General features: G+C 48.8%; 1 protein-coding gene across 10 annotated transcripts in view; it reads right to left on the bottom strand.

Annotated features, from left to right (window-relative positions):
• Ulk4 (unc-51 like kinase 4) overlaps nucleotides 1-17102 on the bottom strand; it is a 340955-nt gene that overhangs the window by 262750 nt on the left and 61103 nt on the right. For all 10 annotated transcript variants that reach the window (XM_033762656.1, XM_033762658.1, XM_033762653.1 and 7 more), the window contains 3 exons: nucleotides 16082-16189; nucleotides 12144-12227; nucleotides 945-1106 (listed from right to left, as the gene is read on the bottom strand). In XM_033762656.1, coding sequence (XP_033618547.1) covers nucleotides 945-1106; nucleotides 12144-12227; nucleotides 16082-16189 — 354 coding nt within the window. The remainder of the gene's footprint in view (nucleotides 1-944; nucleotides 1107-12143; nucleotides 12228-16081; nucleotides 16190-17102) is intronic.

The following is a 17102-nucleotide window of genomic DNA, read 5'->3' as shown; positions in this document are numbered from 1 at the left end:
GGTATAATTGCTATAATCTTGACAACATGCAGGTGCTGAAATGGGGTGTGGGTGTGCAAGTGTGTTGGGTATTTAGGGGGTAGGACACTTCTTGTACTTGGTCTTTAGGATATGGCAGTGTAAGAACTGAAAACTACCCATAAACACCCACACCTCCGGGCACATGCAAGCCGGCAGGGCCTCAGTGGACCAGCTGTAGGAGACCCAGGGGGCCACATGGGGAGGAAAAGGAAATGGGCAAGAAGAGCTACAATGTCCGGCAGGAACTTTTACAGAGTGTGTTTGGAGGAAAGGCAGCCATCCCACACCGCCTGCTGTGTTTGTGCTTTCTTTACAGGGGGAGGGGGGTTTAGATTAAAAACTATGCGAATCTTGACTACAAGGATCTAGTGGAAAAGGAGAGATTCAAGACAGAGGGAAGAGCAACAATGGCCACTGCAGTCAGGTTCCCGAGAAGGAACCAGGAGGAGATCTGGAGAGATGGAGGGCAGGGCGACAGGAGAAGGCAGGGCTCACCACTGCCAGGAGGGATAGCCTGCAGAGAAGAGGCGCGGACAGGTACGTCTGTCTGGGCCAAAAGGGACAAAGCCACTGAGCCCACACTCTGAACGAGGTGCTCATGGGGAAGGCTATGAACACCGGAAATACAGCAACCTGGTCCTGTGTCCCCTGTGCCACCAGTGTCCGCTGCTGGCATCTCCAGAGCTCTTTAGACCACGATGCCATGATTCCTTCCTACAAGGTCTAAGTGGGATTTCCCAACTGTCCCAAGGTCTCCTAGCCCCTGCTTTAGGAAAATCCGCATCATCGCTCTCATCAATGACTATTTCAAAATCTCTGACTCCTAGCTGTGTGTGCACTTATACTGACCCTCTTTCTGGCACATTTCTTCAACCCTGGTGTCCACATGTACCCAGCAATAGCCCCACACATGCCCGCCTTACCGACACTGCCGTTATCCGGAGAGAATCCACAGTGGCATGTCTGAACAGGTGCCACAGAGCAGGCCCGATCTCTCCTGTGATGAAGCCCTGGGCCTGTGCGGAGGACGTGGTGCACACGTTTTCAATAATCTTTGCTGCCATATGATTCACAACACGTTCTTCCTAGAGGGAGAGCAAAGAACAAGGAGAAGACTGAAGGCAATGCCTGGTATGCGTAGCGCTTTTTCAAAACCACCAGGAGTACCACTTTGATACCAAAACTGTATCATCTGTCTTTGCTGAATTAAGCATCCTGAGGGTGTGGTCACACTCGGATTATTAAAAAACCATTAAAGATAACGACTTGGGGGCTGGGGATTTACCTCAACGGCGCCGCAGTCTACCTCGCAAGTGCAAAGTCCTGAGTTCAATCCCCAGTACCAAAAATAAATAAATAATAAAAATAATGACTTGGTTATTCACTAGTGATCTAGTAGAACACAATACTCCACATATTCTAGCAGAATATAATTCTCTATATATTTTAATAAAAATTGATCCAGGTGTGGTGGCACATACCTGTCATCCCAGCTACTGGTGACGCTGAGGCAGGAGGCTTCTAAGTTTGAGGCCAGCCTGAGCAACTCAGCAAGACGCCATCTCAAAACTTTAAAAAACAAATGAAGGGCCGGGATGTAGCTTAGCATTCCATGGGTTCAACCTCCAGAACCAAAAATAAATACTAAATAATCTGGGAATACGTACCAAAAGAATAAAAGTTTTAAAGTTATAAGGGGCAGACACAACAACTCCAGAGTGGAAAGTCCACTTGAGTACAAGGTCATCCAGAGTTTTAAGAGGAACACTGCCTCACTAGTACATCCACGTCATCCTGACAGGGCGTAAAACTCAGCCTCAACAGCCTCAAACTGTTTTCAGGCCATGTAAAGAAGTCTAAGAAAACGTTCAAAATGCTTGAAGGAACACAAGAAAAATTCAATACCCAAAAATATAAAATTCATAGTATCTGACATCGAATTAATTATCAAGCGTGTAAAGCAGAATAGATTCTGAAGAAAATTCAATCAACAGAAATGCTAACAGATGTAGTGGAAATGTTAAACTGGCTACTATTATAAACACGGGAAGGAAGAGGAAGGAGTGACCAGAGAAGCACACATGAGACAAGACTCACCCCAAAGAATCGCTCCCTGTGGGTTACACTCACACTAGGGTTTGAAATCAGAAAACTACTAGAACAAAGTGCTGGTTACAGCAGATATTTGTTGGACATGATCTCAAAAGCACAGACAACAAAAGGAAAGATAGGCTGTGGGATCACATCTGCTGCACAGCAAAGAAAACGGTTAAGAGAGTAAAGAAACAACACACAGCCTTGGAGAAAAGACCTATAGCTCATGCACTGGACAGGTGGCCAAGGCAGTTCCGTGAGGAGCTCTGGCTACTCAAGAGGAAGACAAATAGCCCTATTAAAACACAGGCAAAGGACCTGAACAGACATTTCCCAAAAATAAATAAATGAACACAGATGGCCACCGCACACAGGACAAAGCGCTCAGCAGTTCTGGTCATGAGAGAACTCGAGTTAAAACAATGAGCTATCATCGTGGCCACTAGAGTGGCCACTACAGAAACATGAGCCATACCTGCCAGCAAGGATGAGGGGAAAGGGACAGGTCCAGCCATCGGGGAAATCAGAGTGGCCGCTCCTCAAAGAGCTGAAATTAGAATCCCGAATGACCCAGCAGCCCTGCTCTGGCCCCTACCCAGAGGACCCGAAGTCCACGCTTCCACCTGCCACTCACGGGGCCAAGGTCTACAACCCCCAGGGGACGGGAGACCGGAAGTTGGAGTCCTGCACAGTGCGATGCTACTCGGCCGCTCCGGCCAGAACTCGGTCGGTCCGGGTCACCTGGGGGAATCCAGAGGGTGGCATGCGCCACGAGTAAGCCAGGAACAGAGACTCAAACACACAGGAGCCCACTTAGGCGGGGTCAAGGGGCCAAAGGCACAAAGCACACAGCGGTGGGAGGGCGGCAAGCGACCGACTGGGAAGGGAAGATGCGGCCAAGTGGCAGCCGAGCAGGGAGCACAATCAGCAGCTCACAGCTCAGGCCACGGCTAGAGCCGTGCCCTGCGCACTGCGGAACAGGTGGAGGGCCGGGTTCTAGGCCTTGCCACCAGAAAGAAATGAGAAACAGGGCCGGGATGTAGCTCAGGGGTTCTGCTGCCTGCCTCCCAGACGCAAGGTCTCAAGTTCAATCCCCGGTACCAAAAAAAGAAACACTCCAGGTGATGCTGTGCCACGAGACTGTACACACATATGGAAACACCACAGCGCACCCCAAAATTATGCAATTATTATTTCTCTATCAAAATTAAACTTTTGTTTTTTGTACCGGGGATCGAACCCAGGATCTTGCACTTGCAAGGCAGGCAGCAGAACCACTGAGCTAAATCCTCAGCTAAAGGTAAAACTTTAAAAAAACCTTTTATGTAAAATGAAAATATTTCTCACAAACAAAAGCTGAGAAAATACATCACCAGAAGAACTACATCAAAAAGATTAAAAGGATTCTTAAGCCAGAAGGAAAATCACAATGAGAGAACATGATCTATAGAAAGGAATAAAGAGTAAAAGTGCTAAATATGTGAATAAATATCAAAGACTTCTCTTAAAACATAGGGAAGCATTAAATAAGGACGGTACTGTGAAGTTTGTGACAGGTATCGAAGGGAAACGCCCAGCACTAGAGCGCCCAGGAGAACACACCGCTGCGAGGTAAGCTCTGACGCGTGCTCCGTTTCCCAAACGAGGCAGGCTCTAGTGGGAGGGATTTTGGCGTTACACAGGGCCCACCTGTGAATCCGTGTGCCACTACTTGAAGGCCAACAGTGATAAATTAGAGATACATGCTGTAAAAAGAGGGCCATAATAAGCCAGTAAGGACGCAGAAAATGTGGACAACACTACCAACCAACTTTGACAGTTAGAAAACTACTCGACAGAAGTGCACAATGAGAGAACACGGTCAGACCGCATTTTGGGCCACGGGAAACATCTCGAAACTCCTTTGAGATGAATCACAAACTTAACTGTAAGAGACTCACGATGCTTCTAGAAGAGATGGTAAAAATATCCTATCTTGAGCAAAGTCTTAAGCAAGACAAAAGAGGCATACAAGAATTACTAACCTTCAACAAAAGTCTAAATTTCTGCTCATAATAACACCATCTACACTCACAGCCCCTCAGACTGGGAGAAAACATTTACTATACGCTAACGTTAAATAGCTAAGCACTTCATTTCATGTGTAACACCTTCGCTGAAAATACTAGAGTACCCTACCGAGTACAAGCATCTGTTTAACAAGGAACCCCGTCACTACGTCACCGTGTAGGATGGGAGAGCAGGGACAGCAGACGACACTGCTGGTGGTGAAGGCCACTCGAGGGGGCCACCAAGCCTCCTGCAGACATCTGTTCCCCACGTGGACTGTGCGGTATGTATTACTTTTTACATCATGCATCTTTTACAAGTAAAGCATAAAACACATTCAGTGATGCCCAGTTCACGCCATGGCTCTGCACCCGACAAGCTGCACGTTCGCAATCCAGCTCTTGGGAAGCAGCAAACGCTCTGACTCGCGGTTTCCTACAACTCAGAGCCTACGGTGCAAACGCTGACTTGGCTGGAAGGAATGTCAAACGCGCAGCGAGGCCCAGCATACAAGCGTGTCCGTCTGTGAGTGAGATTCCTTTGCAAGCTCAGCGAATGGTCTCACCCAGCACCCCTGTGAGAGTTCGCAAGTCAGGGACTTGCAGTACTGTGCTTCCTCCCGGCTCCCGTTTCCTTCTGCAGGAGCAGACTGAGTCACTGTCCCACCGCCAGCCCCTCTTCTCTTATTCATTGCCCTGGGGAGAAGTCGGGCGTCGCCTCCTCAGCTGTGTAAAAACACACACGCGTGCCCACCAGCTGGGCCACCCTCCCCCACACCGCGCTGTCCGCTCACGGCGGCTGAGGGCCACCCAGACAGGCACCTGGCGTGGGCAGCGCTGTCCTGTGCAGGTACTGGTTCCCTAATGCGGAGCCAATGTGCCCAGAGACACACAGCAGGCCCTCCAGTGTGGCACTGTGCCCCCTGTGCCTTGCTATCCATCACGTTTCCCCTGACTGGGGGCGTGCACGGGTGGATCCCATGGGCTTTATACTCTGATCGTCCGTGGATTCCTTGGAGCCGCTCGCTCCTAGGCCAGAACCAAGATTTCAGCCCCAGCCGGACAGGGCCACACGTCAGCCCACGGCCCCTCCGCACAGGGAGGCCAGCAGACCCTGAGCAAGCTTGCAGGGACCCTGCGGGACACCACACCACAAGACTGGACTGCTTCCCGCTGACTACTCTCCAGAGGGACAACTGGACTGCACCAGCATTCAAACTGGAGCCCTCCTTCACCACCTTCAGAACACAAGCTACAGGGCTGGTGGATGGAGAGCTGGATTATCTCCGCGTGCTAAGCAGATGTCGTGTGTTATATGCAAGCTCAACCAAAAGGAATCCGCATGCCTGCGTTCTCCATGAATGCCAATATTAATGTGAAATACCAGCATTGACTATTTTCACCTTAACAGATTTAGTAAAACTAGGATCTTTCCTCCAAAGACCTCAGGGTACCTGGAGTTTACCTCATGCTTTCCTGTCTGGGGCCTCACTGAGCTAAGGACACAGAGTTCTCATTTCCTGCAGGGTACCCGCCTGATCCTCCCTCTCTGAAATAATGACAGATATAAATAAGGAAATAAACTTTCGCACAATCACCTATAAACTTAGCAGACAGCTGCGGAGGCGAGAACCCCGCGAGGTGCCCAGGGGCCTCAGCCTGGCACTCTGCTGTCACTGCAGGGCGGTGGAGAGAGAAGAAGGAGCACTCCCGGCCCAGCTCCCTCCAATCCGTCCTCGCGCTGAGCGGCTGCGAGGGCAGGAGCAGCGAGGAGAACCTCACTGCACAGCCACAGCTGCTCCAGCAACCTACTTCCTGCAGCAACGCGGCAGCCAGCAGAGAAGGAGCGAGAGCATCTTCACCTGCAGAGTAAACAGCAGTGTCGGCCCACTGCCTTGGGTAGGCACAGGAGAAACATATTTAAAAACAAAAGCAAGAGAACATAAACTAAGATAAAAACAATCAGAAAATCAAACGAAAAAGGGAAGATGTTAAAAAAAGCAACAGATCAACAAACACCAAATAAGATGCATACAAATCCAACTATGCCAACAATCACAAGAAACGCAAATGGATTAAATACTATACTTAAGTGAAATGATCATAAAACAGAATTTTTCAATAAATACTGAGAAAAAATCTAAAACAGTTATAGGGGGACTGAAAAACAGAATGGTGAAAGAGCCAGCCATCATGTTTAACTCAGAGAAGGCTGAGATGATCACATTAATACCAGACAATAGGCTTCAGGTAAAAACTATTACTGGAGAATTTTTAAGATCACAGCACTGTCAGGCCTGCCCTAAACCAACAGGAAAAAGCAAACAGGCTGCTTACAGCACACAGCAGCGGCTTCTCGGTAAACGGGGCACATGGGCTCAAGTGCAGTACACACCCCCGGCGCCGAGAGGTCCAGTGACTGCACACCCGAGCCGGCCGGCCTTCGGCACCTGATCGCGCGCAGTTCACCCCGATTCCTTAGCCCCTCCCACGCTGTGTGAGCCTAGCTCCTTTCCCAGTGCGTCGCTGATCTCTCCCGCCCCGGTGTCAGCCCATCCACTCATGGTGGGATCCCTCCCAGCCAGCTGCCACCCTCCCTCTCCCAGGGTCAGCGCATCCACACACGGATGTGATAAACGTGCTTTTTCCCAGCCAGCTGCTAAAATCTCCTGATTTTAGTCCCTGTTAACTGGAATAAACTTTCCTTTCAAAAGCCTATTTTTGACAAGTAGATTCTTTGTGACAATCATAACAATAAAAATTACAATAAACCAATGGAAAAATATAAATTTTCCATCCAATTCAAAATACATACAGCAAAATCTCAACGGCAACTCTGCCAAAGGGAGCAATTTGAACACATATCTCAGCATCTGATAAAGCAGACAGGGAAAGAAAAAAGTCCACACCAGGGCAGAAGATGTTATTTATCCTCTACGGGATCACACACCTACAGTGGAGAAGGAAAAACAACATCACCCATCAACGACAGGACTCGCCTGTCCCGTTTACGGGCACTGCCTCATCGGAAAAGGCCAACAGTTCCACAGGACAGGGAGGTTTGCGCTCTGGCCTCCATGGCCAGGGCACCACCGGGCTGAGAACAGTAACCACCAGGTAAACAGAAGAGCCAGGACTGGTGCCAAGTGGGAAAGAAACAGAAGCGCCACAGATTTTTAAATTACAAAGCAGGGAATGAGCAAGGCCAGCAAAAGGATGGAACAGTTGCACAGCAAGTCCTGAGGGGTGACGAGGGAACAGGCGTTTCCTAACTTCCCTCCGACCCTGGGCACGCCTGCCCAGAGTGAGGGACGCCACTCAGCTGCAGCCTGAGGACTGTGGCAGAGGGCAGAGGCCAGGCTCTGCGTGCTGCCCGCCCACCAGCCCTGGGGCCCGGGCTACCCACCAAGCTGCCAAGGACTGCTCTCCCCCCACCACACACACACACACACACACACACACGCTCTGCACACCTGGCAACCCTTCCATGTGGCACTAATAACAGCATTCAGAAAAGGGGGACTCTGAATTATCACATTCACAGTGACTCTGTCTTGGTTTGGGTTTTGGTCTTTTCAGACAGGGCCTTGCTATATATTCCACCAGGCTGGCCTTGAACTCAGGCAATCCTCCTGCCTCAGCCTCCCACATGCTAGGATTACAGGATTGTGCCACCACACCCGACTTCATGGTGACATTTATAAGAAAAAACTAAACACTGTACCACTCTTACTCCACACACATCGTGAGTCCCCACCCCACCCCTCAAAAAAGCAATGGCACAACATTCCCTCCTGGGGAAATTAAACTTAAAAGAGTGTAACAGCAGCAACAAAGGAAGTATAACTGTGCGTTCCAGCTCTTATCAAAAACCAAGAATTTTAACTCACTTCCCTCTTTGTCTTAGGTAACCAGTGTCTAAACATTTCGGGGACAGTAATATAACAGCTAACATTTCTAGTGCTTCTTTTTAATTCAAGCCAAGTCTCCTCTAATTAAATACATAAGCAATTAACCATTGTTCTCTCAAAAAGAACAAAGAGCTCTAATTAACAAATGAAAATTAAATTTCCTCTTAAAAGAATTTTGTTGCACCAAAATTATCCAACAAGCTTTTGTTGAGGAATGAATAATAAAGCCAACCGTTTGTTTTTTGAACCTTACATTTTTAAATACAACATATGCCAGGTGTCAGTTCAGCACCTGTAATTATACAATTATGCAAACTCAAGAAAAAACTGGAGTTGATTAGATGCAAATATACAAATTAACTTTCCCCTCTAAGCACGGGGTAGCTCTCAGGAAGCTGGTTTCTGAGTCTGCACTTTCTCAGGCTCCCTGGCCCATAGTCCTGGCAACTGCCTCAGGTCCCTGGGATCAACTCAGCTGTGGGGAAAGCGCCCCCTGCTGTCACATCCCCAGCACTGTCGGGGAAGTCTGGAGACCCCCAGGGCCCAAGTCAGGGTGTTTTAATGGTAACAGCCACCAGAGGACACCCTGGGGTTGGCAGCATCACACCTCCTGGCACGGGCACATCTACAGCTGAAATCTGCACCCCTGGGCTCCAGGCTCCAGGTCTCTGAAATGCCAAGCCAGCTCAGAGTCAGCACAGACACCCTTTCTTACATGCAGCATGCCCAGAATGTCCGGCCAGCTCTCCTGTGCCTCTGTCTCCTCTCTCCCCTGGGCATTTGTCTCTGCCAAGGTTGAGGGGACGCCTGAGGTATACCTCCATGTCCAGGAGGCAGACTGGCCTGTGGGGAAAAGGAGACCACAGCATCACAGGAAACCTCAGAGCACATCAGGAAGGCGACTGAGGCCTCTAGGCCCGGCCCCTCTCCCCATGCGCCCCACTGCAACCCAGGACGAGGGAAGGTCTGTGGCCAAACTGCCCAGAAAGTCGCATACGTTAAAGCTGTTAAAAACACCCAGAACAAATGAAAGTGTCCACCTCATTCAGCAAGGCGCTACAATGTGCCTGACGAGAAACCCTTTCCCTCGAGTAATACTTACAATCCCAGAGCAAAGCTAGTTTTCCTGGGAATCGCAAGCAAAGTAACATAATAAAGCTAATACTGCCTTTACAACAGGGCTACACAGGCATTACAGCAAACTCTCTTCACAGTTTTCTTTCCAACACGGAGGTGAGGAAGGGAAAGGGTTGCACCAGATCCTCCTGCCACATTCAGCAAGGCAGGTGACTTCTTGGTTTCTTCTTTGCCAATGCTGGGTGTCGAACCCAGGGCTCCCACATGCTGGGCAAGTGACCTACCACTGAGCTGCACTGCCAGCCCTCAATTTTATTTTCTGATTGACACATGACATTTGTACATTTTTATGAGACACAATATGTCAGCCTGCATCATACACAAGTCAAATCAGGTAATCAGCACAGCTGACACCTTAAACCTCCATCATTTCTTTATGATGAGCACATTTAAACTTTGAATATGAGAAAAAGTGGGAAATAAGTTAAGCAAAAGAGCATCTCAAGAGTTTAAAAAAGGAGAAATAAAACAACATGAACCTGCTAATGCCACAGACTTCTACACTTCCTGGTTTAAAAAGGCCAAATTTATGTAATATTTATCTTTACCTAAAAACCACAGATTTTTTTTTAAGAGTGAAAGCACCAGGCATGGTGGTACATGCCTATAATCCCAGGTGATCCAGAGGTGGAGGCAGAAGGACCGCACTCAAATGGCTGGCCTGGGCAACGCAATGAGAACTTGTCTCAAGATAAAATAAAATAAAAAAGGACTGGAGGTGTAGGACTGCGGTGAAGTGCTTGCCTAGCATACACAAAGTCCTGGGAGGGAAGGAAGGAAGACAGGAGGAAAAGAAGGGAGGGAGAGGGAATACAACTTTATTGTTCCGACAAAGGTAGAAGAAAGGCAGTAACTCCCACCCAGCAGAAAGTTTAAACTATCTCATCAACAACCTAGAAGAGAAATATTTTACATTACGACTAGGTACTACCTATAAAATAACAGTCAAATGTTAAAATTAGTGGACTATCACTAACTCTAGATGGAGTGAGAAACCCACAGCTTTCAATGCCTTGGGAACGACACAAGAAACAAGCGAACCATGTACAAAAAGCACGTAAGTAAGAGGCTGGGCAGAGAACTGGGGACTTCTCTCCCGCCTCGTCCCTGCCTGTTCCACCTCGGTGAGCGCACGGCAGGTGAAGACGTCTGTGGGCACCGACAGAGCTGTGCAGAGCTGGACCACACCAGGGAGGGCTGTGTGTGACAGGACCCGGGGCAGAGGACTTCCACCGGCCGCTCTTAGCTCACTTCACTCGGGCTGTCCTGCTCTGCTGTCTCCCCAGTGTCTGCCTTTCAGGCTCGTATCAGCTACTTCTCCTCAACCCAGGTACAGAGACATTCACAACCAACACCCCCAAGGGGTAAACTCAAAATGCTGATTCCAAAAGCCACACGCAAGTGAAAGGAGAAAGACTGCTAAGAAAGGCTCAGAGGGGGTTTATCTCGATAGGAAAACACTTCCCCTATATTAAAGAAACCACTAAAAATCAGGGCTATGTAAACTGTGAGGCAAACAGCCAGAGAAACCAAGGGAGCAGAGGAAGCAGTGTTCACAGTGACCAGAGCCAGGGGGCGCTGCCGAGCAGCGGAGAGGACAGACACCCAGACTGGGATTTAAGGCCCAGCTCCACTTCAGGAAGGAAAGCCAGACCCAGATCTGCAAAAACATTCATAACTGCTTTTCAACCATATGCATTTTGTTTTGGGGTTTTTTGTTTTGTTTTGTTTTGTTTTTTGGTACGTACCAGAGATTAAACTTGGGACCTTACCCTTGTGAGGAAGGCAGCGGCACCACTGGGCTAAATCCCTGGCCCCATAACTGCTTTACAAATATAAGGTTTTCAAAAATTCCAGAGTTTAGAAGTTCCCATTTGTGAAAAATACAGACTTGCCCTTCATTCCAAGGCAATACAAAGTATGTTACTAAAATACAAAACCGGTCACCTGCTTGCAGTTATTAAAGGTCATTAAATAACAACACACACGATCATCACACGTCAGCCGATGAAAGATACCAACCTCAGGGTTTGTAAGTGACGAATCTTTACTAGGCCAAAACTTAAGTTTTAAAAATTATAGACAAGAATGTTGAGGATCCCTTCACACTACAAAGGGTCCTGAGGAGGCTCCTCCCTCCTCGGGTGTCTGCTTTGTTCTTTGCATTTACACAGCTGGTATCTCACACTTCCTGTTTTCATCCTGTCCCCGAAGTGAGGCCGGTGTGCAAGCAGGCTGCACCTTCCACGTACTTGTGCCCTCAGTGCTCATGCGAGGCCCTCGACATAATCCGGGATGGCTGATAAGGTGTGACGTGTGGTGCTGGCCAAGGGTCACAGACCCACCCGCTGGGACCCCAGCAGGAGGCTCATCCTGGTGGTCTCCGCGTCACTCCCCGAGGGGCGCTCCAGCCCCCAGCTCTGCCGTGGGTCACACAACCAAAGACGACAAAGCGCAAACGCTGAGGGCCGGCCTCTCAGGCCGAGTCACGCACAGGGGCTAACCTGGAAGATCACCTCATAATGAACGCAGCTCACTGTTAAATCGGCGGCCCTGGCCAAGCCTTCCCTTCTCTGAATTCAATGTTTTTTTTTTAATGGTACTGGGGATCGAACTCCGGTCCTTACACTTGCGAGGCAGGGTCCGGAACCACTGAGCTAAATCCCCAGCTCCTCTGAATTCAAAATGGTGCCTGACAAGGTAATGAGTTGCCGGGCTGCAGAGAAGCACTGATGGGGGTGGCGAGGAACACAGTTATTAAAGCTGCTGCTATAGGTATCAGCGGTCATCTTACAACAGCCATGTATCAAGTGAACGCAAGGCGGGTCTACCTCCACCGCAGGCAGCTGCTCCAGATGCGGGGCCACACAAATCAGCAGCATTGCCAACAGCTCAAAGAGCTGCGGGCATCACAGACTGGGCACAGCCTTACCCCTTCCCGCAGGCACCTCAGCAGCACGGTGTACGTGGCCAGGGGGATGGCCCAGCATGGTCGGGGAAGCTTGCTCTTCTCTTCCTAAAATGAAGCCAAGGAAAGACAGTAAAGTCAGGAGCACAGAAAGACCCACTCAAGAGCACAGCAGCCACGAGAAACTTCTTAGTTTTCTGCTTAAATCACACACACTCCCGACAACGGTGTCACACTGGGCCATGCACTGCTCCCACGTTCCCCTCAGGAGCCAGGTGGAAAGGCCTGCCAAGGAACGGTGCAGCCGCCCGGAGGAGCCCGGTGACACTGGTGTCTCCCCTGTAAAGCACAATTGGCTGCAGAGGTCGAGCTTGGACTCCCAGCCTGGAGTCGCACTCAGGACAAGGCATCCACACGGGCAGGGGAGCAGCCTGCAGCCGAAACACGCAAATATGATTAGCAGGTCCGCTGAGCTTAATGACAGCAGCAGTAATTCCTTCACAGAAAATTAAGTAAGTTAGTAACATAAGCTCAAGGGCTGTGCAGAAAAGTGAAAACAGCAATCTTTCCCAGCAGAAGGAAGTTGGTCCTATTACTGAAAATATGCAAGATTGTCCACTGACAGACCTGGCGCACTACGGATCAAAAGTATTTCAGGCTTGTGACGAGAATTCTGACCACTTCAAACTCCAACCTCCTAAGCAATAAAATCCTGCTCTGGTCATCTCCTATGGAGGAGGCTGGCGTGGTTATGCTTAGAAGCCGCTCCAGCTCAAAACACATTAATTCAGAGACAAAGTTAACTTCGAAACCCAAGTCCCTTCCCATCCGCTCACCTACTCAATACCACTCAACCATTCCCAGCTGTGGGTTCTTCCAATACTGGCCACTCATTCTGGGCTCCTCTTCACTGACTCCTGCCCAAACCTGCATCTCTTCCCCTGTGCTATGTGTGGCCTTACTCCAGAGCCGAGCCCAGAGGCGGCGCGAGCAGCTGGGCTCCAGCAGGGGGCACCAGAGAGCGGAGAGCGCCAGGGCTTCCAGCCAGCAGCTCCTGGCCACCTCCTTCCTCCCCGCTAGCCTGCTGTCCTCACCAGGGGAGCAGCAGCCTACCACAGGACGCCCCCACGCCCTGCTCCTGGGTTCAGGACCACCCCCCTCTCCAGCTCCTGAGTCCCTGGGTCCTCCCCTCCACACTCCCTCACTCAACCCACCTCCCTTCCTCACCAGTACCAAAGCCCAGTCAGCCAGCTGACTTGCCCTGATTTTGTGGCTCACCTACATTCACAGACTGTCCACAAGGACCCTCACCTTGCCGAAGGCCATTTTCATAGGTCCGGGACCCCACATCCTGGGCTGGACAGCTCCCTAGGACATGTCCAGGGTCCCAGAACCGCCCCTCTGTGGAAAGAGTCTGGCTGCACCCAGTTAAAGTTCACAGCAAGGGAAGGGGTCTCAATCTGCGCAGAGCCAAAGGAGTAGGAGCCTTCAGGCTATTTACATAAAGCTACAGAAAAGCTAAGGAGTTCACAGGACAGCAGTCAGCCACTACTGAGAGCGCTGAATCCTGGGAGGTGAAAGGCTTGCTATCTCCATTGTGGTGATGGCTTCACGGGTATATGTACATGTCAAAATGTGCCAAATCGTAATCTTTTCTTAAAAATATGTGCAGTTTAGCTGGGCACGGTGGTGCACACTGGGAGGCTGAGGCAGGAGGATAGAAAATTCAAGTCTAGCCTGGGTAACTGAGTGACTTAGAAAGATCCTGTCTCAAAAATTTAAAAATTGTTTGAAAGAGCTTGTGAGGTAGCTCAGTACAAAAGCCCTAGGTTCAATCCCCAGCACTACAAATAAAGTTTTTAAAGGGCCAAGGACGTAGCTCGGTGCAAAGGCCCTGGGTTCAATCCCTAGAACCACAAAGAAGTATAAATTACTGTGTATTAATTATACAATTAAATGAAGGGAGGGCAAATAAAACAAGCAAGATGAAACACCTGGACCCCCTCCTCCTGTTTCTGATGAGACAGCAGACTAAGGACCTGACTGACAGTCCTCCAAATCACAGTACCTGGTTTGACTCTAACATTCTTACAGTGCCTCCAAGATGTGACAAGAACAGGAAGAGTCAGGCCAAAGTCAGACAACCAAGAGCAGGGATGAGCTGAGTACTGGCGCTGACTTCATTCTAAAGGTCTAGGCACTGAGTCTGATGCCAAGGCCTTGAGGACCAAGGCAAAGGCCGAGGGAAACCGAGCCCCAGTCCCAAAGACCCACAAGGAGAGTGCTGTTCAGCAGAGTAGCCTGGGACCCAATGTGGGTGCTGCATCTCCACACAGTGAGGATGGGGGACACGCTCTGGCAGACACACACATCCATGGGACGAGCAGGAAGCAGCTCCCGTGTGCACATTCCAGCCACTGTGCCTGGCAGCGTGCAACTCCCCCTCCCGCCCGGGGCGGGCAAGTTTCTACCCACTGTACAAAAAGAGACAAAATAAGAACCTACATTTCATACATACAAAATGAACTCTGCAAATACAAGTACTCATAATGGTTACTTTGGGAAGAACTAGGCAGATGTGGTCCAAAAATGGGAGAAAGACTTTTCCCTGTGAACCTGTCTTCACGTCTAATTTTCCAGATTCATGAATATACTGGCTCTTCAAGACATAAATTTACCTAAGAAAACTTCAAACCAAGATAGATACCAAAAGCTTTCTGAGTGGTATGAAATAACAGTAGTGGAAATGTTCTTAATATATAAATATATTCCAACACTGTCTTTTGTGCACTGGAGGACTAAATATCATAGAGATATTTCATAAATATCATAAAGAAGAAATTCCTAACTGATACACAGATGTAGTACCATTCCAGATATTCAGTAGAAGCCTAAAATCAAAAAGAGAGCAGCTCTTCTCAAACTTATCTGCGTAATCAGAGCAGCTTTTTTCAAGATGATATACAGAATTAGGCTGATTCTGAAGTTCATCCTAAGACTCCAAGGACCAAAGTATTAGGCCAAGACACTGATGCAAGAGAAGAACAGTGAATTACTACTAATCACTGCTAATTACAGATCTGGGCAAGAAAAACTGCTCTAGAGCAGTTGTGGCAGCTGCCTCAAAGTGATCATTGCCCAGAAAGCTGGTTTAGTTCAGATACTAAGAACACTCAGAATATGTAACATCTGAGCAACTTTGAGCCCAAAGCTTAAGGAATACAATGAGAGAACTTCCTTATGCATTTAAAACCCATTGGTATCTATTCAAAGCTCTCAGGGTATCACATGATAGCACTAGCCTATGAATTACCAGTAGCATCCTTTAACATGTGCACGATGGGACTGCAAACCGTATGCCTGGCTGCCAGGCGGCTCTGAGCCACCGGAAGTACATGCATAAGGTGGCGGCTTGTGCCACCCAGCGGAACAGCTATGTTACCACATAGTTCAAGGCGGCAAGAACCAGTTATTAGAGGTTTTCCCTGTTGAACTCAATTGCAGCTCCATACTGTAACTTGAGAAATAAGAAGTCAAATCCTGCCTCACAAATCCCACAGTCACATAAAAGCTGCATTTGCACAAAGAAGGTTTTACTGAAATGGGAACAGGGCATTTATCCTGGGAGCCCCACTGGTCTCCTTCTGCCTGAAGGAGGCAAAGATGGTGACACTTTGGGGGCTCTCAGTCCTTCGGTTTGGAGATGTATCCTGAGAGTATCCCACACTTATGGGAAAGCAGGCCCAGAGGGAGGGAAGAAAAGAGACGGGATGAGACAGGAGGAGAAAGACATGGAAAACTCCCTTCCCTGGAAGTGAAACTTCTCCTGTGCTCCCTGGCCGTGCTCCAAGGGGCCAAGTCAAGAAGTGTTACACCAACACCCAGCACCGGGCCATGTTGGGGCGTGTCAGGACGTGTGTCAGGATGTGTCAGAGAGCAGCAAAGTGGTCAGTCTCACTCACCTGGGTGGCCACGAGGTACATCAGCTCCCCGAGGGCTGGTAAAAGGCACTGTTTCAATTTGCTGTTCCTGAAATTCTCCCTAATCAATTCGGTTAAGAGAGTAATTGCCTGAAAGAGAAAAAATACATTAGTTTGGGTGTCTCCCTCTCAATTCTTTCACCTCTGTGTTAAGAGCAAGACACTAAAGCTCACCTTCCACTTTTAAGAACTGGTTTCCAAACTATTTTAAAGTATGGGCCTTATCCTGGAAGAAAAATACAGTAGCTCTCCTAGACAATGATAAAGACACATATACACTGAAATAAAGTCAAACAGCACCTTCAATAAGTAAATTTTCTATACTTCATTTGAACTAGTAAAATGATGACACCAGAAGACTATAAGTTAGGTATATATCCTACATGCGAGGCAACCTTCCCACCTCTCAGGAAGCAAACAGAGGCTGAGAAGGTCCTCGTGGCTCCCGGGACACAGAGTCAGCTCATGGGGCATCTTGGCCCTGCATGCGACTCTCAGGGTGTGACACCAGGCAATATCCTCACAGCACCTCACACTTCCACACGGTTCCTTCCAAAGTCTGAGGGTAGGGACGTTATGCCAAAGCTCCCTTATAAGCCACTCTGAAATCTGGCAGCTGATTTCCCAGTAGTGGCACTAAAATCACACGCATCCTGAAAGTGGAGACACTGACATGAATACAGGTTCATCAAATTGTGAAGGACAGAAAGGTTCAGGACCATACGTGCAGAACAGTGCCGCTCAGAAACCAGCTCATCTGTTTTGCTGTTGTTACTGTTTTTGGTAGTGCTCAGGATTGAACCCAAGGCTTTCACACTGACCTACGTCCCCAGCCCTTTTATTTTTTATTTTTAGTTTTATTTTGAGACAAAGCTGTCCAGCCTGAGCTCAAACTTGTGATCCTCCTGCCTTATCCTGCCTTGGGGCTGGGACTATAGGCATGCACCTCAAAAACTTAGAAACTCATACTTAGAAATCTCAATTTTTTTTTTTTTTTTTTTTT

Source organism: Fukomys damarensis, unplaced genomic scaffold, assembly GCF_012274545.1.
Source record: "Fukomys damarensis isolate Sample0158 unplaced genomic scaffold, DMR_v1.0_HiC HiC_scaffold_12, whole genome shotgun sequence".
Taxonomy (NCBI): domain Eukaryota; kingdom Metazoa; phylum Chordata; class Mammalia; order Rodentia; family Bathyergidae; genus Fukomys; species Fukomys damarensis.
This window is presented reverse-complemented; position numbering and strand designations above follow the sequence as displayed.